The sequence below is a fragment of the Epinephelus moara genome, chromosome 2 (assembly GCF_006386435.1).
Source record: "Epinephelus moara isolate mb chromosome 2, YSFRI_EMoa_1.0, whole genome shotgun sequence".
NCBI lineage: Eukaryota > Metazoa > Chordata > Actinopteri > Perciformes > Serranidae > Epinephelus > Epinephelus moara.
Window position 1 is genome coordinate 18,546,160 of NC_065507.1, and position 27,270 is coordinate 18,573,429.

Below are 27,270 nucleotides of genomic sequence, written 5' to 3' on the forward strand. Positions count from 1 at the left end.
ACATAAAAAGAAGTGGCTTTAATCAAAATATGATCATTTTAATGTGTTTGTAATGTGCTCCTGGTTATTTTCAAGATTTTCTCAAATACAATTTGAGGTCTTTGATTGATTTCCAAAAAAATACAACCATAAGTCAGTTTCAAACTGAAAATATGAGATGGTTTCACCAAACGATTCAAACAGGTTGTGCTCCTCTTGGCGGCTCAGTCATTTATCTCTTGCCTTGGCTAAAATGTAATCATGTCAAGGCCAATATGACAATTGCTAAGAAAGAAAATCCAGCTCCACCTACAGCTCGGGCTAACTGCCTCTAAAAATATTTGACTGTCATACAAGAATAACAGAAATTATAATTAAATATATTGTTATTTTAAGGACCGTTGGAAAAAAAACATCTTCTAGGACTCCAGTACTTTGATGCAAGTTTTGCTTGAAGGGCATTAAATCAACATTACGTAAATAACATTCCTAGGAATTAAGTGTACAGATGTCTTATTAAAGTGAATTATCAGACTGTTTTAATAGACCTCCACAGAGCTTCTACAATTACACAGTGAGAGATTATCTTCCCGTAGGGCTGCAACAACTAAGATGGTTATCACACACAAATGGGAAGTGTCTCATGAGCAGTATCTGGAAATGCATACTGGGTAAATTAACATAATACAACTTCCCCCCACCCGGTTCAGTGATGCACCAGCTGTAAGCTGTTCTGCTCTGGCATTCAACGTGTCTCTGAGGTGATAGCGAGATCCTTCCAACCACTCATTTGTCTTTATTCTCTGCCTGGCATCTCCCATTTTACCATTTGTTTTTCATTTTCCATTGGCTAATCCGCAGGAATGGCATGGCACTGGAAATTGGAACAAACACACAGTGATCTACTGTCTTGTCACTTTCCGTTTGGGGTTGTTTTCTCTCGCTCGCACACACCGCTGGTTCCCAACTGCCATCCATTTATGTTCAGCGGGCTGCAGCACTTTGTTATGCTGTCACTGATTTAAATGAGTGTCCAAAACAACATGTTCCTCAAAAACAGATAGCACAGCTACAGCTTTCCATGAAATCTATCAGTGTTACATAAGTAGTGGTGGCACTAAAGTGTGTTTGTGAGTGATTAAGATGTCAATTAAATATTCCATGGATCTCTGAATGTGCAATAACAAACATGGTTTCAACCTGTGGCCATTTGTTGAGCCTCAGCATGAGAAGCTTACAGTGCAGTAATTAAAAGCAGGGATGTAGCACCAAATTCTGGGCCCTGTGCATAAGCTGCCTTATGTAAAGTCTGAGGACTTTGAAAATTGCAACACAAGTCTAACATATTATTATTTTAATTTAAAGCTCATTTTAATTCATTAACCAAAACTGCATTTTATCATTTACGCTAATATAGCTAAGGTACGACCTCTACTGAGCCAGCAAGATGCTGAGAAGCTTGTTCATGCTAGTCTTGACTATTGTAACGCCGAGCCCGGTCTCACTCCGAAGTCGTCGAAATCCGCCACTTGGGCAGTGACTTGCTGCTTTAGAAACCAACGAAAAAGGCGTCTTTTAACGTTGGCATGACACTGGGCCGGTTGCCGTTATAGTTAAACAGCGCCTGGCGGCATCAGGGGAAAACATGGCAGGACATGAAGGGAAGTTAAGGTGATTAAAGTCCGACTGGGGTGGGTGGGAGGGATGGTGGATGGGTCCAACAAACACCGACTGTCACCCAAGAGAGTGGTGTTTGCGTCCCGTAAGATTCTAAAGCCAAACCCTGTTCTTTTTTCCTTAACCTAACCAAGTGCTTTTGTTGCCGAAACCTAACCACAGGTGTTTGTTGCTTAAAACAAACCATGTGTGTTTGTTGTTGAAGGAAAAAAAAAGTCAATTTGCAGTACTGATGTTGTGCTTTTATTTTGAAAGAGACTGTACGTAANTGGTGTTTGCGTCCCGTAAGATTCTAAAGCCAAACCCTGTTCTTTTTTACTTAACCTAACCAAGTGCTTTTGTTGCCGAAACCTAACCACAGGTGTTTGTTGCTTAAATCAAACCATGTGTGTTTGTTGTTGAAGGAAAAAAAAAAGTCAATTTGCACTACTGATGTTGTGCTTTTATTTTGAAAGAGACTGTACGTAAACTTTAAATTTCCTGTGAAAACGTAAGAGTATTTGAAAGAAGACAATGCATGTAACAGGCAGACCTCGACATGGCGTCTTGGCGTCAACAACCAACGCACCCAGGGTACCTTGCACGCCATATGTGCACGTGGAAAGTCCATGAGCAAACATCAATATGTGACAAGGGCGGAGTGAGAATGTGTTGTGACACTGTATACACTGGCCTACCTAAAACTGCCACTGCAAAATTACAGACAATTAAGAACACTGCTGTTGGAGTTTTAACAAAAACTAAAACGAGAGACCATATACGTAACCTACACTGGCTCCCAATATCTCTTAGAATTGATTTTAAAATCCTTCTATTGGTTATTCAGGCTCTTAATGGCCTCGCCCCTCCTGTACCACAGACTCCCTATCACCTCATGTCCCCCCAGGAACCCTGAGATCCTCCACAGCTGCTCATTTAACTGTTCTTAATGTCAGTACAAAAACTTAAGGGAATGCTTCTTTTAGCTCCTACGCCACAAAAATATGGAACACCCTGCCTTTAAATATTAGACTTGCTGGCTCAGTGGACAGTTTTAAACAATGACTCAAAACATATCTTTTTTTTTTTTTTTTTTAAAGATATTTTTTGGGCATTTTTTGCCTTTAATGGACAGGACAGCTAAGTGTGAAGGGGGGAGAGAGAGGGGGGATGACATGCAGCAATATAGCCTAAAACTAGCAACTATCTGTTTTAATATGTGTTATTTTATAACTTGATTGTTTAACTCATTGATTAATTAATTTATTTATTCTTCTCATTTCTCCTTATATATCATATTCTATTTTATTTTGCAATTAATACAAATAACTGAGCCAACAACTGTGCACATAAACTGTCTCTGGTTATTAGGGGAGTCACTAATAATTTGCTAAACCACATTTAAACAGTAAAAATCTGTGATATGTGCATAAATCTGCACAGTTTGAAATCTCACCACATTTCAACCCTCTTCTCTCAACATATTGTAGCTTACAGTTACTGTGTGACACCTTTATGAGGTTTGTTTGGAATATCATACTTAAGAACATTATTTTCTCCATGTTCAGGTATTTATTATTCATATATCATACATTATTCATTTATTATTCTTGTTTCAATGGGCCAAAAATCAAAATGGTATTTTCGCCTGCTGTTCAAACGTCTTGTCCTTACACCGATGAAAAGGAGACTCCATTGTAGATGATAATCTCTATTTGCCCTATATCCTCCAACACATCTGATTTACAATTAAAATGTTCCCTCTCTCTAGTTCCTTCCTCCAGTCTATACTGAATGAACCATTTTTATCTGTTTGAATTTCACAGATAGTTTTTGGAGGGAAGAGGAAAATGTCAGAGAGGAGGTTATCGCGTTACATAAAATGATAGAGGCTTGAATCAAAGTGAATATCTGCAGGCGCACTGTGCATCTCAATCAGCATGTCCTAAGAACACTGGCCTACTTCCCCCTTTCCTTCGATTTACAGTTACAAAACTGAGACACTGAAGTCAACCTGGAGTTGTTGCACAACAGAAACCTGCTGAACAGGTTCCATCACTTTACATGGTCCCCACCACAGAAGCCCCTCATCTCATAGCAGGTTATTGATCCTTACTGAATCCAGATTTCACTCTTTATTAATCTGTGTTCTCTGTGTGTGACTGCAGTGTCACAGTATGGACATATATTGCAAAATGTATTCACAAGGAATTCACTCAGATGTGATAATGATCATGAGCAGTGCACCATAATGACAAATTACTCTGTCTGTCTCTGTCAGACAAAGAAAGAGGGATGTGGGAGCCCTGACAGAGATACAGAGATAGTCTTCTTGAGACATCCTTGCACTGGGTGAACTGGTAGTAATTTAAGGGGGAGGCTGATAACGGCAGAGATGTTCACGCCTCAGAGTACCTGCTCACTCTGAGGGAGGCTGGACATGATGGGAGGCGTTTCTAGCCTTAGCGGCGCGTCGCTCACAGACATTTCTTGCGCTCCCAGCTGTTGGGTTGAAGCACCGGTCGAGCGCGGTCCTGCACATGCTCGGGTATTGAACCAGTTGGCGCTGGGTGCATGAAAGGAATCTCCTCGTTAATTAAATAAGTGCCTACAGAAATGGAAACATGAAGTCGGGCTCTGAACGAGCTGGGAGGACAGAAACGCTGCGTAAGTGAGACAGCACGCCTCCAACGACGAGGGACTGGTGCGCTTTGGCACCAAACTTCACTGGCGAGCTGAGCATCGATTCGGGACAAAGGATCGGCACACTGTGAGGCTGAGCGCGCTTCTATTGACTTTTTACTATAATGTAAATGTGTATTAATTGACTTGAGATCCAGAATAAGGTGCGGCAAGCGCTCGTGTTGTGCTCAGTTTGCTCCCCCCAACCGTGCCAATGCTGGAATGGCTTGTGGCTCTGTGCATTGTGATCCTGGTGGTCTTAATCTGGCCGGGCTCCAAATATTTTGGCACCGAGAGCCAGTGGGATGCTTTGCTTCAGGGACTGGGGATTTCACACCCGGCAACGAAGGATAAAACTGAGAGGTGCGCCTCAGAGCGAGAGGGGAGCGATGGTGCCCAGACGGCCTGTGCGGGTGGCAGGACCGATGGGAAAGCACGCACCGTGGCACTAATCTGCAAACCGTCCGCGCTGGCCAACTATCTCCTGAAACACTGCAGGACTTTCAGTAATTACTCCCCGTGTGTCGGGTGGACGTGGCGAGCCAGCGCGTTGCTCCAGAGCGTGTACGAGGCGTGCTGGCCGTATGACAGCCCGGTGCAGTTTGTGCGGGACAACCTGCAGCTCAGTGATGATGGGCTGGTGGCCTTGGACTGGGCAGTGCCATCCTACCAGAAGCGACGGCGGACCTCGAGTCACTCCACCAGTCCTGTTCTGCTCATCATCCCAAACTCTTTTGGGAAGATCACCAGGAATGTGTTAAAGGTGCGTTTTTGGCTTTTCTCACAGACTTTACACTAAAAAATGATCCTATAATAGAGAGGAGAAAACTTAAATAACTACAGATAAATCACATTTTTGGAGAAACTGAACACACAAAAGATCAAGATGATGTTCATAATACAAAGTTATGTAAAATCATATTGCTGAAATAAACAAATATTCCACAAAGCTGATAACCAGTTAATGGTTGGAAACAGCAGTTTCCAAAGTGTCTGCAGACACTAACACCCTCTGAATACTGTTTCTGAATCACCACATATCTACAGAAACCCATTTTTATCCATTTCATTGACAAAAGTCAGAATGTACACATCAGCGTCTAATGCATCTGAAAGGAAAACTTCACCCACAAAATGATCATTAGTAAATCAATTAGTCATGCCATGTTATATTCTCAACTCATATTCAAAAACAACTCACATGGACCAAAGTGCTGTACAAGAGGAATAAAATGCTAAAAACACACACACAAGAGGCAACATAACAGTCAGGTACACAGCTCACACATTTAGAGACACAACACACACAGGCACACATCAGGGAAAGCCACATCAGGGGAACTCAAACGCTAATGCATTAATACATTACATTAAATTTGTGAAGTTGTTTTTCTCTCAGGCCTCCACAGAAAATGGTGGACATATTGATTTACTGATTGACTGGAGACCACATTTAACAACAGCCAAACTACATCACAACATCCATTTGCAAACTCACACACAACTCGTGCAGAATAATCCAAGTCTAATTTATCCGGTCGTATGCTCAGTACTTCCCAAACACATGCATTTTCAATGAAACCTTACGATTTAAAACTGAAGTGAAACTAAGATCTCTTCAAAGCCAGACTCCAATATTAAAGTTTTTTTTTTCAGGAATGTGTTTGGGAAGTACTGAGCATACAAATTAGACTTGGATTACACTGCACAAGTTGTGTGTGTGTGTGTGTGAGAGTGTGTTGTTGTTAAATGTGGTCCCCAATCAAACTTTATATGTTTGCCGTTTTCCGTGGAGACATGCAAGAAACACAAAGTTTCTTCATGAATTCAAGGGAACACAGCATGACTAACTGCCTTACAAATGGTCATTTTGTGGGTGAAGTGCTCCTTTAAATAGTGTCATGAACAAAGTAGCCACTCTTTGTCTCTATTCTGTTTTACAGCATGAGTCAACATGAGGAGAATAGATGCATGAGAGTGCATTGTGTCCTATCATTCAGTGTATATATATATATATATATATATATAACAGTAGCATTTCTACATTTAAACGAAGCAGAAGTGAGCTTGTCCATAGCTAAATGAGAGCAAATAATTTTTCAAATTCAGATGGTAGAATGTAGAAAATTGTAAGACATATACAGAAACTAGTTTTTCAGCAAGTCAAAAGAGAAGTCAGACATTGAGTCATTTTAACAAAGATGTGGGAAGATGTCAGTGCAAATCAACAATGGCCATTTTGGCACAGGGACTTGAGCTTAAGCCATGGCAAGCTCGGTTGGAAGAAAAGAGCGGAGGGGTAAAAAGAGCAGATGCAGAGGCAGCACCAGTCTTTCAACTGCTCTTTCAATACACTGACTGAGGTAATTGAGTGAGGGATTACAAAGCATCGCTTGACTTGAGGGGCCTGGGGAAGTGCAGCGCTGCTCCACATGACTGCCTGTTGGCTCTCGCACCACTCCGGGCACCTGGCATGGCGCTAGCTCATTTCATTTCATACTGTTAGCTCTGTGTGCAAATCCGTCACAGGCTTCCTGTCAGCTCCGTGTCACATATAACAACTCTGCAAGAACTCAACACTCGAACAAAACCAAATGTGTTGGACGTTATTCTGAATAACTTCTTCTGTTGAACTAAAAAACAACAAAGGATAGAGGATGTCAGAGGATGAGAGGAAGTGAAAACTAATGACAGAGGAACAGAAATAGAAGGAGACGGTGTAAAACAGTATAAAAATGTGGTGACTTAAAGCTTTACTGTGAGAAAAGCACTTTGATGCAGAGATGAAAAGTAAGTGTCACACTCAGATCTGTGCCTCATCCTTTTTTTGGGCCATCATCAGAGTAGAGAGTATTTGTGATGCTGTCAGCCAGTTACGCTTGGGAGGGCTGGAAGCTGAGGCACCACCAGGGATATACACCAATTATGATTGTTCCTGTCACTGGTGTGTATAACCTAGTGTGTGTGTGTGTGTGTGTGTGTGTGTGTGTGTGAGCGGGAGAGAGACAGACAGAAAGATAAAAAGAGCTCATGTTTGTCAGCGCACACACACACACACACACACACACACATGTGGGTCTATATATTTGACACAGAGAAGAAACAGTGAAGGAAAGTTTGGAGTGTGTGGTGTGTGTGTGGGCTTGTGGTCCCTGTGCCCTTCTCTTTTACACGGCACATTTCAGGAACTCATGAATTTATGAATAAGCCATCTCCACCTGAATCATTCATATTTTTACTCTCAGTTTGTCTTATGCTCCTTTGTTTCATGTGGTCTGGCATGAGTCATATCCATTAAAATAATGGCATAGGTAAGCTCTGATACAGTAGCTAGTAACGGTCGTTACAGTCTTTGCAATGGTTTCATATTTGGGTCAGAGTTTGAAATGTGCTCATCCAAAAAAGAAATACTTACATTCATTACAGTGGCTCATTAGTTAAATCACTGTGCATTGAATTACATCACTAATGGTATCATTGAACACATTTAGCAAACACACATTTCCATTGATCTCTGTTTTGTTCTCCCTGGTGCTTATTCACCAAGTAACTGAGCCAAAGATGACATTACATATATCATGTTGTGGTGTCGTCCCTCTATTCATTTTACAGAAACGAGATTTGAGATAATAAGTCCACAGATGCAGGAAAACGTGAGCATGTACATGTAAATTAGACAAAACATAGGTGTATTAAATACGCATAAAAACAAATGAATGTCTAGATACAAGAGTTCCTTAACCCCGTTTGTTCCCTTATCCATCACCCTTGTCTCACTCATTAACTAGTACTCAGGATGGGATATTGTGGGAGAATGGGTAACAACTCTAATTTGTTCAAGGTGTGATATGAAAGGTTGCCAGATTTTTTTATTTATTTTATTTTACCTTTATTTTACCAGGTTAGATCAATGATCTAATTTTCAAGGGAGACCTGGCCAAAACAGCAGCAGCATAAAAAGTTACAGACAAGACACAACACAACAAATACATTAAAAGTAGTATGAATCCAGTACCAGTGATAACATTAAAATACCTACAGACAATGACAAGAACTATAACAAGAACTGTGATATATTGTGGTAGTCTGCCCTTTAAGATGTATCTTATCCTTTCCAAGTGTAGTGTGCAGGTTAGGTCACGTGAAAATTAATTTATCTGGTACATTTTCAGGGTACAGTATAAATTGGAATAAAAGGATATTGATGCCAGTCATAGGATTACTTCACCCACAAAACGACCGTATGTAAATCAGTTAGCAGTGGTCAAGAAAGTTTACAACTCTTACTTGAGTCAAAGTAGATACTGAAGTTAAATATTTCTGCAGTATAAATGTAAACTGTTAAGTTAAATTTTTACTTGAGTTATTATTCACAAACATTCGGAGAATACTCTCAGAGAGCTCCTAACTCAGGCCAAAAACTTTTAGTAAGGAGTCCTAGCTTAGGAGTGATTTAGGAAAGTTCTCAGAGCAACTCATCACTGCTGCACTGTTCTATTTTTCCAGTTTTCCAAATATCTTAGTGTTGTGATCATTTTATTTCTGGCGTTACAGCGTTATTGCTTTGGGTGAGAAATGTGTTCATACCTCTAATGACATTGATCACAAATATTATCCCTGCACAATCTGATCTGTAGCTTTTCATTTACTCACTGTCATCCCGTGTTTGGAGAAAATCTTAAGCCTCTTAAAAGTCCTCCTCCCTACTCCTCACAGTTTCTCACCTTAGGAGCTCTTTTAAGGGCGAAGATGCTCTGTGAATAACTGTTATCTTTACAAGCACCTAGTCTTAACTTTAAAGCGACACTTACCTTTCTGGAAATTTTACACTTTTCTTTGTTTAGGTTAAAATGCTATTAATGTTTAGGTTAAAATGCTATTAATAAGCTGATGGCACACTGAAATGTAAGTGAATTCCACCAGAAACAAAATCTCATAATTATACCATTCTCATATGGTTCTAAGAAAACTCCGAGCAATCATTGCATTCGGACCGATTGATTGGTCAAGCGTCCTGTCTGTCTTCCCACATGGAGACCTGACGTAACCGCTCGCGTAACATAACGTTAGCCTACTGTAGCATAGCCTCTGAGACATTAACGTTATCTTCCTTGTGCGTTTCCACTTACTAGTAATGTTAATGCTACTATCTAACGTTAGCACTAACCTTATTCTAAAACTCATCAGTCATCACTGACTCCGGTTGAGTTTTAAAACTCCGGGGTTGCATTTGACTGTCTTGGTTGTAGTGTTTGACTTGCTCTCCTCTTCTGTGAATTAACGTTACCTTGCCAACGCCTACGTCTATCATAGACGTAATGGAGGAGGGGGGAGTAGGCCTTTGGAGGGAGGTGGAGTTGCAGGAGGAGGGGGATGGGACTTTGGAGGGAGGCGGGAGTTGTGGATGTTCAAATTTTTTCTAAGTACTGTGTGAAATACAAGGTAAGAGTAGCTTTAAGGGGAAATTCTAAGAAAATGTCACAATTCTAAGAATTTTCTTAGAAGTTTGTCACTAGGAGGCTTTGTGAATACAGCGCGTAAGGAGAGCTTGTCGAACATGTTCAAAGCCCATTGAAACACAACTGAATCGACAAAAGCACAGCTGTTTTCATTTGTTTTTTGATTTAACACCCAGTAGCAAGCCCTTTTAACTCGACTGACAGGCAAGATTGACAGACTGACAGTACATTACAGACTGGTGTTTTTTTTCTGTGACAAACACAAAGTATGGCCTATTGCATTACAGAAAAGAAAAGAAAATTCCTCCATTTACTTTCATAGAACTGCGGAGGAGTCAATAGTACAATATTTGTCTTACAAAAAAAGAGTAAAAGTCACAAGTTTTCCAAAAAACTTATGCCCAAATAAGTGCAGATACTCAAAAAAAATACACAAGTAGGCCTACAATACTGAAATAAACATACTCCATTACAGTCCATCCATGTCATTTAGTCAGACCATGTTAAATTTATGAAGAAAGCTGTTTTTCTCACATGCCTGTGCGGAAAATGGCAAACATATGAAATTACTGATTGACAGGGGACCACGTTCAACAACAGCAAAACTATCTGAAAACATACATTTTCAAATTCTTTCACAACTCATGCCATGCAATCCAAGTCCAATTCCTCCAGTGGTGTGCTCAGTGCTACCCAAACACATGCATTGTCATTAAAAAAGTATTGGATAAAGGTCACATTTCCCTTAATAACAAAGTATTCCTTGAAACTATCACTGCATTCATCTTAACTCTCGAGTCCAGGCAAGTTTACGTAGACAACAAAGGCTCCCCTATCGTGAAATAATTAAATCGTCTGATCTCAACCATCAACAAACTCAGTTTTAACCCATTTTTTATCCTAAACTTCACAAAGAGGTCAAGCAAAGAGGTCGGTTTAATATACCGAAGGTGTGTAAAGACATGTAGGAATGAGCCCCATATGCAGCGGCCTGTTTGACTGTTAGGAGCAGTGTGTTGAAAAGCTATAAATGTTCCCGGAGGCAGACGTCCAGCTGTTACAGTCGCCCTGCTTCATATGATTTAAACACGTCACACTTTCCTGACAGGGCAGATAAAATCGTGAGCAGTTGTACCATAATTCTGTGACCTAGTTAAATGTTATATTCAGTATGCTTTGGGCAAGTTTCATTCCTTATAGATACTGTGTGAGGCATTATGTAATCCAGTCATTATGTGTAATTTACCGTTCAACACTTCAATAATTGTTTTTCAGAGCATTCGTTTTCACTTTCTGACGGCCGCAGGGAGAGCAGCTTTAGGATTTTCCAGATTCCTTGCGGGATGGGATAATAGCTTATAGCTTTGCACTCATGCAGTGAAAGTTGGAAAGTTTTACCATTAACAGTCACGATTAGATCAGTGAGCGAGGTAATAGTAGCGGTAATACTTAATGAGTCCTGGTGCTGTAAATTTCTTAATCACAGAAATATTACCAGCAGTACAAAGCACAAGGTCTAATACGAATATAGGACATAGACTTACCAACTCAGGCTGCAACTCATGGTTATTTTCATTGTCAGTTATTTTCTTGATTGATCAATCAGTTGTTTGGTCTATAAACTGTCGTCTTCAAATGTTTGTCCACAACACAAATATATTCAGTTTAGTGTCATGACGCAGTAAAGAAACCAGAAAAAAATCACATTTAACAAGCTGGAATCTGAGAATTTTGACTTTCCAATTATCAAAATTAGTGGGCAATTAATTTAATAGTGGACAAATAATCAATTATTTGGTGAATCCTTCCCACTTTAATACTGAAATATAGCTGCTAAGTTTTCTGTTGATCAAAAACTTGCAATGATGTCAACTCATTACAGGGAATTTTCCAGTTTGGTGTCGACACACTGGGCCAGTCTGTAGACAGTGACTTTATGTATATATTGGGTGAAGAGCACAGGTTTTGTATCCCATAACTGTCCTGCTGCACCATTCAAAAAGTGTAGGGAGTGTGTGTAGTCGACACACAGAGATACAGAGGAAATTTCCCCCCAGACGTTCAGCAATATGCAAATATGTCCCCACACTTTTTCCAATATCAGTGCCTTGCCCTACCTGGGATATTCAACCCATGCATCAGTATTTGGCAGCACTTCCGTTAGTGTTGTAGTTGCATTGTTGTTGCTGTTGGTGCTGTTGCGATGACTTGATGTTGTGTTGTCCGGCTGTTGTTATTGCTGAAGCCTTTGTGTTATGAATATGTTCTATTTTGTAATTGTGTTTTTTATATAATAGTGTCTTCAGCAGAGAAATTATTCAATGCTTCCTGCCCAGGGACTAAGCTAAGTAGCTGTACACTGTCCCTGTTAAATAATATAAACTAAAAAAAAATTAAATTAAATTAAATCAAATTTATCAATCTCTTAAAGGTCATATGTATAGCTGTTTCATTAGAACAAATATTTTTTCAAAAATAATACATCCACAGAACGTCTAGAAAGGTGTAGAATTAAAGTCTATATTTTCCTGAAAAAAAAAAAATTACAGTAGAGAAATAATTGTTTTAGAAATGTTTACGGGCCCAAAATATGTCAATATTTTGATTTGGTTACGTGGCAACCTGTAGAATTGAAGACTGGAACGAGAGCGGGCGAGTGAGAGTGCGACACCTACTGGCCGGGAAGTATGACTCCTGTATCTATCCCCTTTAAAGAACTGATAAAAAACACTTTGGTGTATAAAAATTGAGGAAATAAAAGACAGTTAAGTGAACTTGAAGCTCAAGTAAAATCAGGAAATGCACTCAGATAAAAGTGTGTTTTAAGAAGAGACTTAAAAGAGATCACTGACTCGGCCGACCTGATTTCCTCGGACAAATTGTTCCAGAGCCTCGGAGCCCCGACAGCCAATGCTCTGTCCCCTTTAGCTTTCAAAGATGGATTGGATTGTTTGGATTATAGGAGGCTAAGTGAAGGTATATAAACATTTTGAGTATTGCTCAAATTTATGTTTGTATTGCTATTCATCTAATTTACGTAAATACACTATATGCTTAATGTATTTGTGGATACCTTCAAGTACAGATGTAGATGTGGCACGTATTGTCAATACTGTATTTCTCAGTTGTGGTGTTTCCTTCATGATGAAAACAAAAAGAAACAAACAATAAAAATTTGGTCACAAAAAAATATATTTTTTTTTTATTTTCTCTCTTTTAGGCTTTTACCACCGTCTCTCCTGTAGTTACAGGTTGTGAGAGGGGCTGGGTGGGGCTATTAATGTTCTTAATGCCCTTTAACTACTGCAATTCTCAATAAAAATTATATGTAATTAAAAATAATGTAACAATTAGACCAACAAAACCTCCATGACAAAGCCTCCATTTGGAACAGCAGCAGCCGTCAGCTGAAAAAAGGTCGAGACTTCAGTTTTTGATATTTTCGCTGTGGCGTGTATCCTCAATTATTAATAACTACTCTGCCCTTTGAATGTACACCTGTAATGTTTATCACTTTGAAACTGAGCCAGAGGAATAAACTATCGTTCAACTGCAAAAAATATATAAAAGACTTTAAGACTTTAAAACACTATATTTAGGATGTCAGGATTTTTTTTTTTTTAATTTAACACCCGTCTCCAGCAGTGTGGCTATGATGTATGAAAGATTTTTTTTTAATCCCCGCTGTTTGTCTGCTGTGATGCAAGAGATCAAAACACAAACAGACTCTGCTTTGTCCTCTTACGGCTCATACAATTAGTTGGTCTGAAAAACTGCCAACCAATTAACTATAAAGATGGTTTTCATTGTATAACAAGTACAGTAACATTTTGGATTTTTATCATTAGTTTGAACCATCACTAACTTTCCTGTACAGTTTATTTGCAGAGCAGTAAAATTATTAGAGATCTATATGAAGCTGGGTGAGCCTATAATGTAGCATACAGCAGTATAATGTTGCCAGATGCATTTAAACATCAAATTATCCCACAAAATTCTCTCTTATTTCTTAAAAGCTGGTTTCACTACTGCACATATCCAACTCACATGAGCAAATCCATTCCCTGGACATGTATCACAGGCCTGTTGAAGAGTATTTAGGGAAACTATTGACCTGGATAGAGGGCAGAGCGTTGTAGCGAGATGCTTTGTTGCCTCTAAAAGGCTTCTAATCGAATAACATCCTTAATTTAACTTGATTTGTGGCAACATGTCGCAATGGAGCTGCTGAGGTTTGTTAGAGGTGGTCTCACAGAGGTAAATCCCCCGATTCAATATGTTTTGAAGGGAATGTTGTTGAAACACTGCTTTCAAATGATATCAGCCCATTAAATAGATGTTATCAGTTGTTATTACAACCATTATAATGCTTCAGATGGGGCAGACTGCAGCTACCAGTGGGCCAGAAGGTGTATATCCAACATTGTGAAATGGCTGGTTTTAGTTGTGTTAGGCTTCAGCTACTTCAGCTCTCAGTTGCGTCAGGGTATAGGCGCCAAAACTACTCGGTTACGTTTATAATCATCCATGTGTACAGACTGGCTGCAGCGTGTTTGTTTATAGCATCCTTGATGGCTCTGTTAATCCATGGTTTCTGGTTGTGGAATGATTTAACAGTAGATTTGGGTGCAGTTGCTTCTGTTGTTCCACCAGTTAAACCCACCACAGACTCAATGAATTCATTGATGTCATTGACAGCAGTGTCCTGCTCTATCCTCTGCATTGGCTCCATCTCTCACGTCACTGGGGGATGCGTATGTATGTTTACATATCTCAACCCCAACAAGACAGCCACATGGTCGCTCCTCCCGTATGGCAGTGCTGCTCTGCAACCACCCCTGAATGGCGTATGGCAGCGATCCAGGGCTTTTATTCTCCTTGTGGCGCAGGGCGAGCAGGAACAGGACAGCACCTCACATTAATATTGTCACACTAGTCCTTACTTATCATTAAACACACACCTCCTCCCTTTCTCTTGCCAGAGTCTTCTGCTCTGTCAGAACAATAGAAAGAGTCACCTTGCTGAATGACGCCGTCTGTCCATGCCTATGTCTTAGTTGTCAAGCGAGTTCTCAACTGACAACTGCTAAGTGGTTACCACTAGCCACTCAGGTAATCTTTCCTGTTGTTTTCCTGAGGCCATCTGCTAACGCTACTTAGTTAGTTGCCAAATGTAGTAATAAGAGATACATTAACAAGTTAGCCAGCAATTATTTCCCTAATACAACGCAGGTGTTAGGGAGGTGCAGCATCAAAAATGTATTTTTAATGCATCAGAAATGGTCTCATGTGTTTCCTTGGCTTGAAACAAATTATGCAATTAACTACTAAACTCAGAACTAATTTGATTTATCATGAGGGATCCAGCTAAAAATAGGTTATGGGTGAGAGCACTTTGAAAGTCCAAAATGGCTGCCACAGAGACAGAAAAAAAATGGAAAAGTGGAAACATTGGTTTTGGGGATTTGTCACACTCTAAACTTTCAAAATACGTATAGTTTATAAACTCCCAAAAGACTCTGAACAAAGGTTAAAATCAGGACGTTGTTAAATTATGTATTAAGTACGCTAAGTTAGCTGATGTATTTTAGGTCAAACTGTTCCACACTGGACATGAGCAGTCCTGTGTTTGTTTGACACATCCATCCACCGTGCCCTTCGCAGACTTTGTCGGTCTTTATACTTCCTGGCTTCCTCCTTTCCCCTGTCTTTCATAATTACTGAAGTCAATCAAGGTCATTGCCTTGCAATAAACACAAATGATACATAGAATATTGTTAGGTTAGTGTTGGGCCGTATTACTTCAAATCATGCTCCTGATGACAGCTCATAAGAGCCATTCAGTGGGCTGATAACATCCAAAGTATGAGGCTCTCTTGTGTTTATGTTTATGATGTTGCAAATTGTTTTAGGACAGCGGGCGAGGAGAATAAATGCTGCCTCTTGTGTGTGTACAAGAGGGACCGTTTGTATGAGAGCTGGCATGCTGTCCAGTGTCTGGACTCCCCGCTGAAGGAATTTGTCACTGAGCTGACAGTTTATCATCTCTGGCAGAAAACTGCTGGAGCAGCTGCTGTTTTTTACTGTTCCTGCGATGACGCTGATATCTCTAAATTCACACTGTCAAGATAACATTTTAGGAAAAGTAGTGCCAGAGACTTAATGTTCCCAAATATGATTTAGATGTAAAGGTCAAGCTTGTAGCTACTAATTAAAGCTAGGAAACAGTAAGGAAGCATTCAGCATGTGTTCCCTCTAAGCTGGTGAATTTATCGGATTCATAATATATCGTTCCTTCGTCATGACTCACTGCCTCGCCTGCAGAAAGTAGGTTTTTAGGTTTTGGTAACAAATGATATAACAGATACAGACTTTGCAATATCTTTGCATTTTGTGAATTATTCCCTTAATTTTATTTGCCGTCCTCGAGGTGTGTGGTTCCTAACACCGAGCAGTTGTTACTCATCACTCATTGTGCCTGTTATAGTGGGTGATTCACACAGTGCATCACCACAGTGTCGCTGTGTTAATACCTGAGCAGGCAAGCGTGAGCAGGACGAAATCATTTCACACTCAGTTCACCTAATTTAATCTCAGCAACATTCATCCCTCAGCCCCGGCCCCTCGTATGCAGTTTAAATTGTGAAATATCTAATCATGTCTCTCAGTATCTTTGGGAATTAAACTGAACTCAAGTGATTCATAACCATTTGAAATGGCTCCTCTCCTCCTCTCATAATGCAGAATATTATTTATAGAATGAGTTAGGCAAGTCGCTAATAAATGAGTGAATGAATGATGTTCCAGTGTATTAGTTCTGCTCAGAGCTTTACTGACACTGCCGGGCATTGTATCTGGCTGAGGAGACCCCCTTTTCATATAGACATCCAGAAAGTGGCAAAAATCCTACCGCAGTCTTTCTCAGCTGGTAAATATTTAATGCAGTGATTCTGCAGCTCTCCCTGCACTCTCATTGGGATTACTGCAGATATAAGCAGACTGTAGCTCATTTCAAATCCGACAATTTATTTGCACAGGCTACCACCATTGTTTCTGACCCCAGACTTCTGTATGACAAACAGAAAACTGAACTCTACTCCTCCTATGTTGAGGGGAAGAGGGAAGGCAGTGTTTCCAGACATGTTATTGGATTGAATAATTTATTCTAAAGGTAATATTCAGAGCTTTGACTGGAACAATCTCTCAGTTTCAGGCCTTCTCTGCAGGAGGAGCTTTTCAGTGTAATTCATATATTTAATTGTCATTTCTCCTCTGCTCCGAATCAAGACTTTCCGGTCTTTCAAGATTTATATTTCTCACTTTATGGAGTTAAAAGCTCAGGTTTAGACTTACTTAAATCTAATTTTACTTTATAAGAATTTCTGTTTTTCTGCTCAACTTTTTGGACATAACATAATTATGTCATATGAGAATCTGTGCTATTATGTTACCCACACTAACCACCATATCATTAATGATTTTAGGCTTTAGCAAATTAAGAGATGTTGACAATAAGCTAATCTGTCTACAAGACATCATATATTTACTCTGCTTTCCTACCCTAACACCTTTACAGGCTTATAATGTTTTCTACTAAACAACAGTTTACTGTAAACATGCAGAGAAACAAACAGCAGAACCATTAGATTTAGAGGGCCGATACTTGAGAGCCTTACAAGCTAAAGAAAATGCTGCTAAACACTTGTGTCTGAGCCTTGCTTTGAAGATGAAAAGACTGTTGGGTGAGCAGAATTTACAGATTTGAAACATACATATTTAGTGATTGTAATTTTTAATTCTCATCAGTTTTACAGTATGCTTCATGGAGCAATGCACTAAAATCTGCTGTTTTATGCACTGTAGTTTGTAAACTTTGAGGACTTTTCAGTCTCCTGTATTTCCCACATCTGTTAAAGGTGTGATTGATATCATTAGCCACTAGATGTCGCACTCCCCCTCCCCCCTTCTATTGCATTTACGTTACCGGTACATCTGCCTCGGCCTCCGCTAGGAGACTGCTGCTGCAGGAGTGTGAGCTCCACACCAGGGACAGTCTCCACCCGCACACACAATGACAGAAGTAATTGTTAGCATAACGTGGCTAAGGTTACCTAACAGTTATTAGCGGGTTTAAACTGTTGAGTCAAACCTTTTCGGTGTTGGCGTAGGTTTTACTGTGACTGTTAAAACGGCTTGGTGTAGGACGTTAGCTGCTGCTGCTGTGTTGGTGCTACCACACTGATGAATTGTGAACTGATGATCCCACGAGATACGTGATACCAATGCTGTTTGGCCTTGTTAGAAGCAGTAACCAAATATATATATATATATAAGTACAGAGTAAAAGTATAGATTTTCCTTTTCTTTTCTTTTTTTGAGGAAATCAATACTTTTATTCCGCAATTTTCTACATAAAAGTCACATAAAAATGTTTAATAAAATTAATAAAACCTTTAAAAGAGTGTTTTTACGTGCTGCAAAAAAATATTAAGTGTTGCCAAGTTTGCAATACTGATTAAAAGATTACACATTTGAATTTCTGTTAAACATGACAAGGACGTTACTTCTCATTCACTTGTATAGCATCTTCTTACATTCACTCACTCAGGCCAGATGTCTCATACTGTCACATTTGTTTCAAAAACAACATAATTATGATATCTCACTTGAGAAGAAACAATGAGTCGTGATAATTCTCTCCACACTGCAGCTGACTGAAAGGGAAGACTACCTGCCAGAGTCATGAGATCACCGGTTTCCATAGTCGAGCCTGTCCTCATGTGCCAAGTTTGCTCGGAGCCCAGTTCACAGGGAGCTGCATATTGTCTGAGCTTAGCATCTGTGTGCTGCATGGACATCATCGCGGATAATAAAATTATGCATGATGTTGGCCTCTACACTGTCTGACAACTGCCTCAGTGTCGACAAGCTGATATTAACAATCACCAGGGGAAGGCTTCTTTGTTTTGCTACTGATGTTTGCTTATTTGGACTGCTTTGTGAAGGAAGTATCTTGGGATGCATAGCTCTTGTTTGCTGACAGTTCAAACCTGTATTACTAAGAAGCCTACTACTGTCTATCTGTCTCACAAGAGGTGGTTCCTCGACTGTTTCAAAACATAAATTGGTAAACTTGTAAGTGAAAACAGCATACGGTTTAATGGTATGACTTTAACTATGTTCCTTTTCAATGGAGTGATGACAGCTAAACCTATTCTGTAGTGTACAGAATACAGTGGTTGATCAGCACAGTAAAAGGGGGCAACATTTAATCCTGTAGTTTTACTGTGTTCTCACTTCCTCCAGCAACAGTTTATTTCTTTTTCCATACAATAAAAAGTAGCACCATGCCATTTTCACGTGTTACAGCTGCAAAGACATTTAGTGGAACAAAACGGAAACTGATTTATAAAAGGAGGCATTGTTTCAATCTGTGGCATTAAGGCTCATTTTACTCCCTTTAGGTAGGAAAATAGATCGTTCATTTCAAATGTCTCAACCATCACTGCCCACATACTTCCATGCTTTTCTTTATGTTGGCAGAGATACATCCACTAGATGGCACTAGAGGGCAGACTGAAGAGTTTCTGACAACAACAAACAAGGCGACGGTGGAGGAGGTTGTAATATTGTACCTTTTAATGGAGGCAGAGGTGTTGACAGTGGTCTGTGAGGCCATTAAATATACATTGTGATATTCATGGACAGGATCTCTAGGTGCAGGCAGGGGGAGAAAGTGGTCTGGTTTGGGAACCTCAGAATTATGTCTCTGCTTTTTGCAGATGATGTGGTTCTGTTGGCTTCATCACACCATGACCTTCAGCATGCACTGGAGTGGTTTGCAGCCAAGTGCAAAGCGGGCGGGATGAGAGCACCTTCATATCAGAGGTTATGGTTCTCGTATTGCCCCCTCCAGGTTGGCAGTGAGTTACTGCCTCAAGCGAGGGAGTTCAAGTATCTCAGGGTCTTGTTAACGAGTGAGGGTAGTATGGAGCGTCAAATGGATCGGCGGTTTGGTGCAACTTCTGAGGTGGTGCAGGCGCTGCGCTGGATGGTTGTGGTGAAGAGGGAGCTGAGCCGGAAGGCAAAACTTTCGATTTACTATTCCATCTACGTCCCAACCCTCGCCTATGGTCATGAGCTCTGGGTAGTGACCAAAAGAATGAGATGGTGGATACAAGCGGCCGAAATGAGTTTCCTCAGAAGGGTGGCTGGGTTCAGCCTTAGAGATAGGGTGAGGAGCTCAGACATCCAGAGCGAGCTCGGAGTAGAGCTGCTGCTTCTTCGCATCAAAAGGGGTCAGTTGAGGTTGTTCGGGCATCTGATCAGGATCCTCCTGGGCGTCTCCTGTTAGAGGTGTTCCAGGTTTGTCCCACTAGTAGGTGGCCCCAGGGTAGACCCAGAACACGCTGGAGGGATTGCATATCTAATCTGGCCTGGGAACACCTTGGGGTCCACCTGGGAGGAGCTGAAAAGCATTACTGTGGAGAGGGACATGTGGGGTGCTTTGCTTGGGGACCCGGTGCTGGATAAGCAGATTAAGATGGATGGATGGATGGATGGATGGATGGATATGTCCTATAGGCATGCCTTGCTTGTCTGTATTGGAAGCTTGCAGGAAACATGCACACATAAAAATGAAATGAAAGCAGAGCACAGACAGAAGGCTACGTCTGTGCTCTGCAGACAAATCTAACATAAATGAGTCCTTGAATTAAATCGACCATGTGGCCTGTTCAGAAGGAGAAAAAAGAGGATTTCTTTATGTAGGCATGCTGTATGTAAAGTACATCATATATCAACCATTTCATGTCCTTGCTCTCTAATGTTACATAAATGGATGAATGCCTTTACCATTTTATCTTACGAGTGAAGGTTCTGTATTTCATTTAAAGGTGACAAGAAACTAAATACAAAACTCCCCAGCAAACCTTCCGTAATGCTCACAATCTGTAACACCCACACATTTTGAAAGACACATGGCTAGCATTTCATTTATTTTCTCCTCCCCCCGTCTCTACAGTTATGTGAAACGGCACTGTCCCATGGCTACCTTCCGGCAGTTTTCAACCGCCGCAGCCACAACGGCACCCCGCTCACCACCCTCAAGCTGCAGCAGTTCGGTGACCCTGCGGACCTGCGCGAGGCTGTGCGCTACATCCGCCATCGACAGCCTGCAGGAAGACTGTATGCAGTGAGCGAGAGCACCGGGTCGGGCCTTCTCCTCTCTTACCTGGGGGAGTGTGGATCATCCAGCTATGTGACGGCAGCCGTCTGCCTGTCGCCCGTGTTCCGCTGTCAGAGCTGGTTTGAGAACGGGCTGTACTGGCCCCTGCAGTGGGCGCTGGTGCTCTACCAGAAGATATGTCTCAGCAGGTATGGAAACGTGCTGGCATAGGTTTGATAGAGAGGGATGGGTGGGCAAAATGGCGATGATGCCTGAGAACAAAATATCAAGAAAGACTCAAATAAACACAACTCTCTAGGCTTTCAAATGAAGACTCTTCATTAAAAACTTAATTTCAAACAAAAACCAAAAAAGGCTCAGACATGTTGTAAATAAGTCAAGTTCTGCCAGAGAGCAGATCAAGGCAAAAGCGAATATGGGTACGCCTGAGAAGTCAGCAACATTCCCTCCTTACGCAAGGAAAATATGTGCATGCACACCTACAGCAAGTAGGGTAGGTCAAAGTTGAACCAGAAATATGTTTAGCTAACCTGATGGTTTGTGAAGTTGATCTTTTTCTTTTCAGTGACGTTGCTGCATTCCCAGGTGTCAGCAGTTAACTTGAGCACTTACCAATAAGAACAATGGCCAGAACTATGAAAATAACGTTGCATGAAGCTTGAATTTTCCTTAAATGGCGACTGGTAATATTTGATGAGGCTATATTTTGAAAGGTCTACAGCAGATTTCTGGGTGAAGATCTGCAATATCTTTTTGCAGCATGGAGCAATTGTGAATATAATGAGTTTTGGTATACAGAGCAAGTTCAGCAGCTCCTTCTTCCAGTTTACAGCAGGGAATAATTCACACAGCATCAAGAAATTAAAGGGAAAAAAGACACAGCTTCACAAGGCTGCTGCATGAAGTACACTGCATTAAAATCTCAGACAGAATACACTCAGACAAGGAAGAAATATGAATTTTCAGCCAGCCAACAGGGAGATACAAAGGGATTGCAATAAAAACAGATGCAAGTACTCAGTAACCATTTACTGGAAAGGCACGGACAATTAAGGAGACAATGAAGTTACTGTAGCAACAGATGGCCTGCTCAGTGTCAAGTCATTGATTCTGAGAGACATCGTGACCCAGGTAAGGTTTCTCAAATCAATGCCACTGAGGGAATATGAGACCCATGCTCTCCAAAATTGATTTACTGGTTTTCTCTTGTCTGTTTATTTGTGTTCGTTTTGTGTGTGCGTGTGTGTGTGTGTGTGTGTGTAGGTACAAGACGGTGCTGGGTGAGACCATCCAGACAGACACCCTGTTTTCTAGCTGTTCCTTGCGGGGCCTGGAAGAGGCGTTGTTTTGTCAGACAGGACACGTGGGCTCCACACCAGCAGCACCAGCAGGGACCAGCATTAGCTGCAATACTTCAGGCACCTGGGATGCTTACTGGGAACGCAATGAACCCTTGAGAGATGTGGATGAAGTTGCTATTCCTGTCTTGAGCGTGTGTGCTCAGGATGACCCAGTCCGTGGTGACGCCCAATCCACGGTGCCCTTGGAACTCTTTGAGACAAACCCACATTTTTTCCTCCTCCTAACTGAACGTGGAAGTCACTGTGGTTTCTCCACCCAGTTCGAGGGCAGCGCCGGTGGTGCAGTCGGTGCAGTCGGTTCTGCAGCTGCACCAAACAGTGGGATGGAGAGCCGTCGGACCAACTGGAGCCACAGAGCTCTGCTGGAATTCTTCAGGGCGACCACAGACTTCTTCGCTGCAGAGGAGAGGGCGAAGCAGCTCGCTGCAAGGAGGAGGGGGCTGGGGGGAGGTGCGGGAGGGAGGGTTTTCCGCCACCGCAGTGTCAGTACATGTAAACGAGTGCCAGCGTGTTCCCATAATATCCACGCCATTTATAACTGGCAGAGGTCCTATACACGATGAGGAAGCTTAATGGAAGTTAATGGACTACACGGATGCTTTCTGATATTGTTTAGATTTGGGAGGTCGTTCTCCGTCTGTGCCACACTCAGTTTGGAAATGTTAAGATATCCACAACTAGCAGAGTGCAAGGACTGAGCTCATGGAGTACGCTTAAGTGTGTGTTGTTCTCACATTAAGAATGTGAGCCAGAAAACACTCGGACAGAAAAGGGATCACGACAGGCCAAAAGCTTGCATGCAGTTGTTCTGCTTAACTGCTGATCAGTTGACAAGGCGAGTGGCTTTTTTATTTTTCTACAGACTGATGCAAATCTCTTCACTGCCAGCTGTTAAAACTAAAAGATTCTGTCACACGTACGTTCGTTGATCCATCAATCCATCTGCCTCACATGTTACACAGTTTACACAAGATATTTGTAACATTGACACTTACTGTAGTGACTTACTGCTCTCCTATTATCACTTAAAGGATATTTATTGGGGAGCAAAAATCTTGACAGTCTTGTGCATAAAGTAGAAAGGGGAAAAAAATCCTGCGATAATCTGAAATTACTCTGAACTACATGTCAAATGAGTTTAATGGACTCATCCAGGGTTACTGCACACATTAAAGAGAGTTTACTGTGTACATCATTAAATTTTCGTCATCTGTATTGGGAAATGTTCTGTGATGGAATTTTTGTGTAATTGAGGAAAATCTGTGTCATGATATTTTAACGAGCTGGGTGACTGGAAGCACTTTGTGAGTTTTCCTATCTCGTCATTTAAACGCTGCGCTCCAAGGTTTCCCCTGGCCGCTCAGGATATGAAAAAGGTGAAGCTGTGAGGGTGGCTGGTTTCGCACGAAGGTGGAGCGTTCAAGACTTAGCAGCGTAATGTTGAGTGAATTTTTTCTCAGGTCCCTTGAAATTGTGTTATTTGGATTTATTCTTATACAATAAAGCTAGTGTTGGTAACTTTTATGAAAGTGACTGTAATGTATTTGCTGAAACTGTCACTATATTCTAAGAAAAACAAATACACGAGACAGTCTGTGAAAAAAATCCTCTTCCTCCCTCTGCCTCTATTTGTAAAAATCTATCCCAGCACATCAAAAACAACCAATCAGAGCTTAGGAGTTTCTAAAGCCCTGTTTCTACCAAGCAGTACGGTACGGTACAGTTAAGTTCGGTATGCTTTTTTTCCGTTTCCAATGTGAAAAACTGTGGATGGTACCAATTGAACCTTTTCTGTTCTTTTTCCGTCCCCCCTCTGTTGGGGTACCTAGCACACAGATCTAAAAGGTGGAGCTGTGAACACTGCAGCCCATTGACTGGTCAATAGCAGATGGTCACTCTGGCAAGTCTTACATACATTAGTAAACTATAGTAAAGGATGTTTTCCTGCCTCTTTTAGCAGCTGGAGGCTGAGATAAAAACAACTCAATTCACCAGCAACATTTAAGGTGGAACATTTACCTGTAATATTATTCAATGCATGAGTCGACGACGTGAATTTCAATACGACAACTTTGACCATTACTTTAGTTTTTATTGTCTCTCTTGGATGACAGACTTTTAGTAATGAGTGGCTCTTCAAATTTTAAATATATATATATTAATTTGACCAGATTCTGTGGACTGCATATATTCTAGTCCTCACTTGAAGGAAAAAAAAGCATCATTAAGTGTCGTTCCTGTGAGCTCAGGCCAGCTGCACTTGCCTTAAAAGGACTAGGTGCACAAACCCGCTATTTCTAAATATTCCATGGAGAGAGACTCTCACTCAAGTCTGTCGTATATTGTTCTGAAAATGTCGGCGTGCTACCTCGTTGTGTAGACAATAAACGAGGCGCAGATGCAGCAGTGAGTGCTGGACGGAGCAGTGATTGACAACAACCCCGCCCACATTTAAAAGTACTGTTTGTGGTGGAAACGCTAAATGGACCTAGGGTCTTGGTGCCATGTTTGAAGGGTTACTTTTGGTTCCAATGGTACCATACCGAAAGTGTCTGGTGGAAACGGGGCTCAAAGCTCAATCATGTCAATCACTGCTCGAGAACTGTGGTCACTTTCAAACTATGCAGCGCTGATCAAATATGAATCAAGATTCTGTTGTTTCTGATGCTTTCAGAAACAAATTTTACTGTACTATTTAGCTATAAAACTAGAAAGCTTGTGACCCGGCTGCCAAGTTGGATACAGTCAACAGAAGTACCGAACACCACCCACTGGTCGGACCAACTTTCATATTTGAGACTCCTCAGCTCTGGTTGTTGTTTTCGTTTACCTTTCATGAGGGTGCTAGAAGCACGACAAGGCAATAGAGTAAACAGAGGAGTATGATTTCATTTAATGCTGAGTGAATATAGTGACAGGTTACTTTTTGTTATAGAAAATAAAGTTACCAACTACAGCTTTTAAATAATAAATTATATCCATTAAAATGATATACAGTAAAAACTAAACTTCAAGGGGCAGCTCAACAGTTTGATAAGCAGGAAAAAGTCGAGGTTGAAGGTAGTAGAAAGCATCAGACACAAAACTACAGAGCACTGTTGATTTGATTTTTGCCCTCTGTTGTTTTAAAAACATGTGATACGCCAATTAAATTTGTTGTTTTATGTGATGGAATCTGAAAACTATAATAAAATGAACCAAGATGACACAGTTGGGATATATACGCTTCGTATCAGCAATGTGTCCTAAAATATAGCATTTATCTTTCCACTAAAGGTAAGTAAACTCCTCATTAACCAGCATGCTGCATCATAAATCTTGTTCTCAGTTGAGTCATTATTTTTGCTTTTAATCATCTTCATCTTTAAAGCACCTCACAGTAAAGTTGGGACCTGCAATCATGTCAAACCCCTGCTGAGTAAATGCTCACAGACACTCCCTTTTATAGCACTGTGTGTGTGTGTGTGTGTGTGTGTGTGTGTGTGTGTGTGTGTGTGTGTGTGTGTGTGTGTGACATTCACCGCGGTGTTTGTTCGCCCACTGAGCCTTATCCACTCAGACAGCTGGAACACAGCAGTGTACACACAGACACACACAAAATGTGTGCCGGCGGCAGACACATTGTCAACACGCATCCTTGCCATCTCACACACACACACACACACACACGCACACACACAAACAGAGAGACACGCAGAAATACCCACACACATGCACACAAACACAGAGACATGTATACGAGCTGTCACATACATGCAGCATATTCTTATACAGGCTCATTATCTACAGCAAGATTCACAGTCTCATGCAAAACAAAAACTGCCTGTGACACACACACGCACACACACACAGTGACTGTTCCATGTAAATGACACCATCATTAATACAGGCAGTGCTGCTGTAAAACTAACCTGAAGTGAAAACAAGACAGAATCTGGCTCATTATTAACTCAACTGAGACACTAAATATTAAAAATATGATTTTCCAAAAGTTCTATGATTTCTTATTAGCTATTTAGACTTTGCTGGAAATGTAAAATATGTCCTGGGACCTTTAAAGCCATGATAACGACACTATTTGTAACTGTTAACCATCAAGCATAGGCTGTAAAAAAAAAACAAAAAAAAAACGTAGCTACTGTGATGTCATCCACTGGTTTGTGGACTCCCATTTTAAAGCCTCCAGTCCATTATTTTGACTGGTGCTTTCTTGGTGTTTTGGAGCCAGAAGTGACCATATTTGGTAAGAGGTTGGCGCTTGGCACTGTGGAGGAGTGAGGGGTGGATCTGACTGAGAAGCTGACCACATTACTGGCCAACAGCCTGTCACTCACAGCGGCCCCAGCCTCAATTATGTGTAACTTTAAGTTTTGATATTATGTAACAAGGTAAGATAGGAGGCCTCAGGGTAGACCCAGAACATGCTGGAGGGATTACATATCCCGTCTGGCCTGGGAACACCTCTGGGTCACTCAGGAGGAGCTGGAAATCGTTGCTGGGGAGAGGGACGTCTGGGGTGCTTTGCTTGGCCACCCAAGACTTGGCCCTGCCTAAGTGGATGAAAATGGATGGATGGAGGTGAGTTTTTTTAAAATTCATCCCCCATACAGTTGTCATGAAGGAGGAAACGGGCCTTTCGCTAAGCCCCGCCACTTTGTGATGGTCAAACAAGCTGTCGGATTAAGCACAGAGCCCACACTGTAACTAACTGCACTCCCTAAAGGAATATTATCATATTTTTGGAGAAATGAAACAGTGACTGCAGAGAGAAGCAGACAGAGGGGTCTACAGTCTGTGTTTGAAGGATATATCCAGGATGTCAAACTGACTCAGCAGCAACAACAGGTTAAAAAGACAAAGATAGTTAGAAGCTAAAGCCCAACTATAGGCTACAGATCACAGTGTAAAAGTGAACCACCACATCACTGCTGATCGCCACACAAGA

The 27,270-nt window shown here is 41.1% G+C and overlaps 1 protein-coding gene across 1 annotated transcript; it reads left to right on the forward strand.

The window, feature by feature from the left end:
* The first annotated feature begins 4,135 nt into the window (after window positions 1–4,135).
* abhd15a (abhydrolase domain containing 15a) lies at window positions 4,136–25,521 on the forward strand. The gene is made up of 3 exons (XM_050075133.1): window positions 4,136–5,080; window positions 20,800–21,152; window positions 22,228–25,521. The coding sequence occupies exons 1-3, from the start codon at window positions 4,532–4,534 to the stop codon at window positions 22,886–22,888; spliced, it is 1,563 nt and encodes a 520-aa protein (XP_049931090.1). The 5' UTR covers window positions 4,136–4,531; the 3' UTR covers window positions 22,889–25,521.
* The last annotated feature ends 1,749 nt before the right edge of the window (window positions 25,522–27,270 follow it).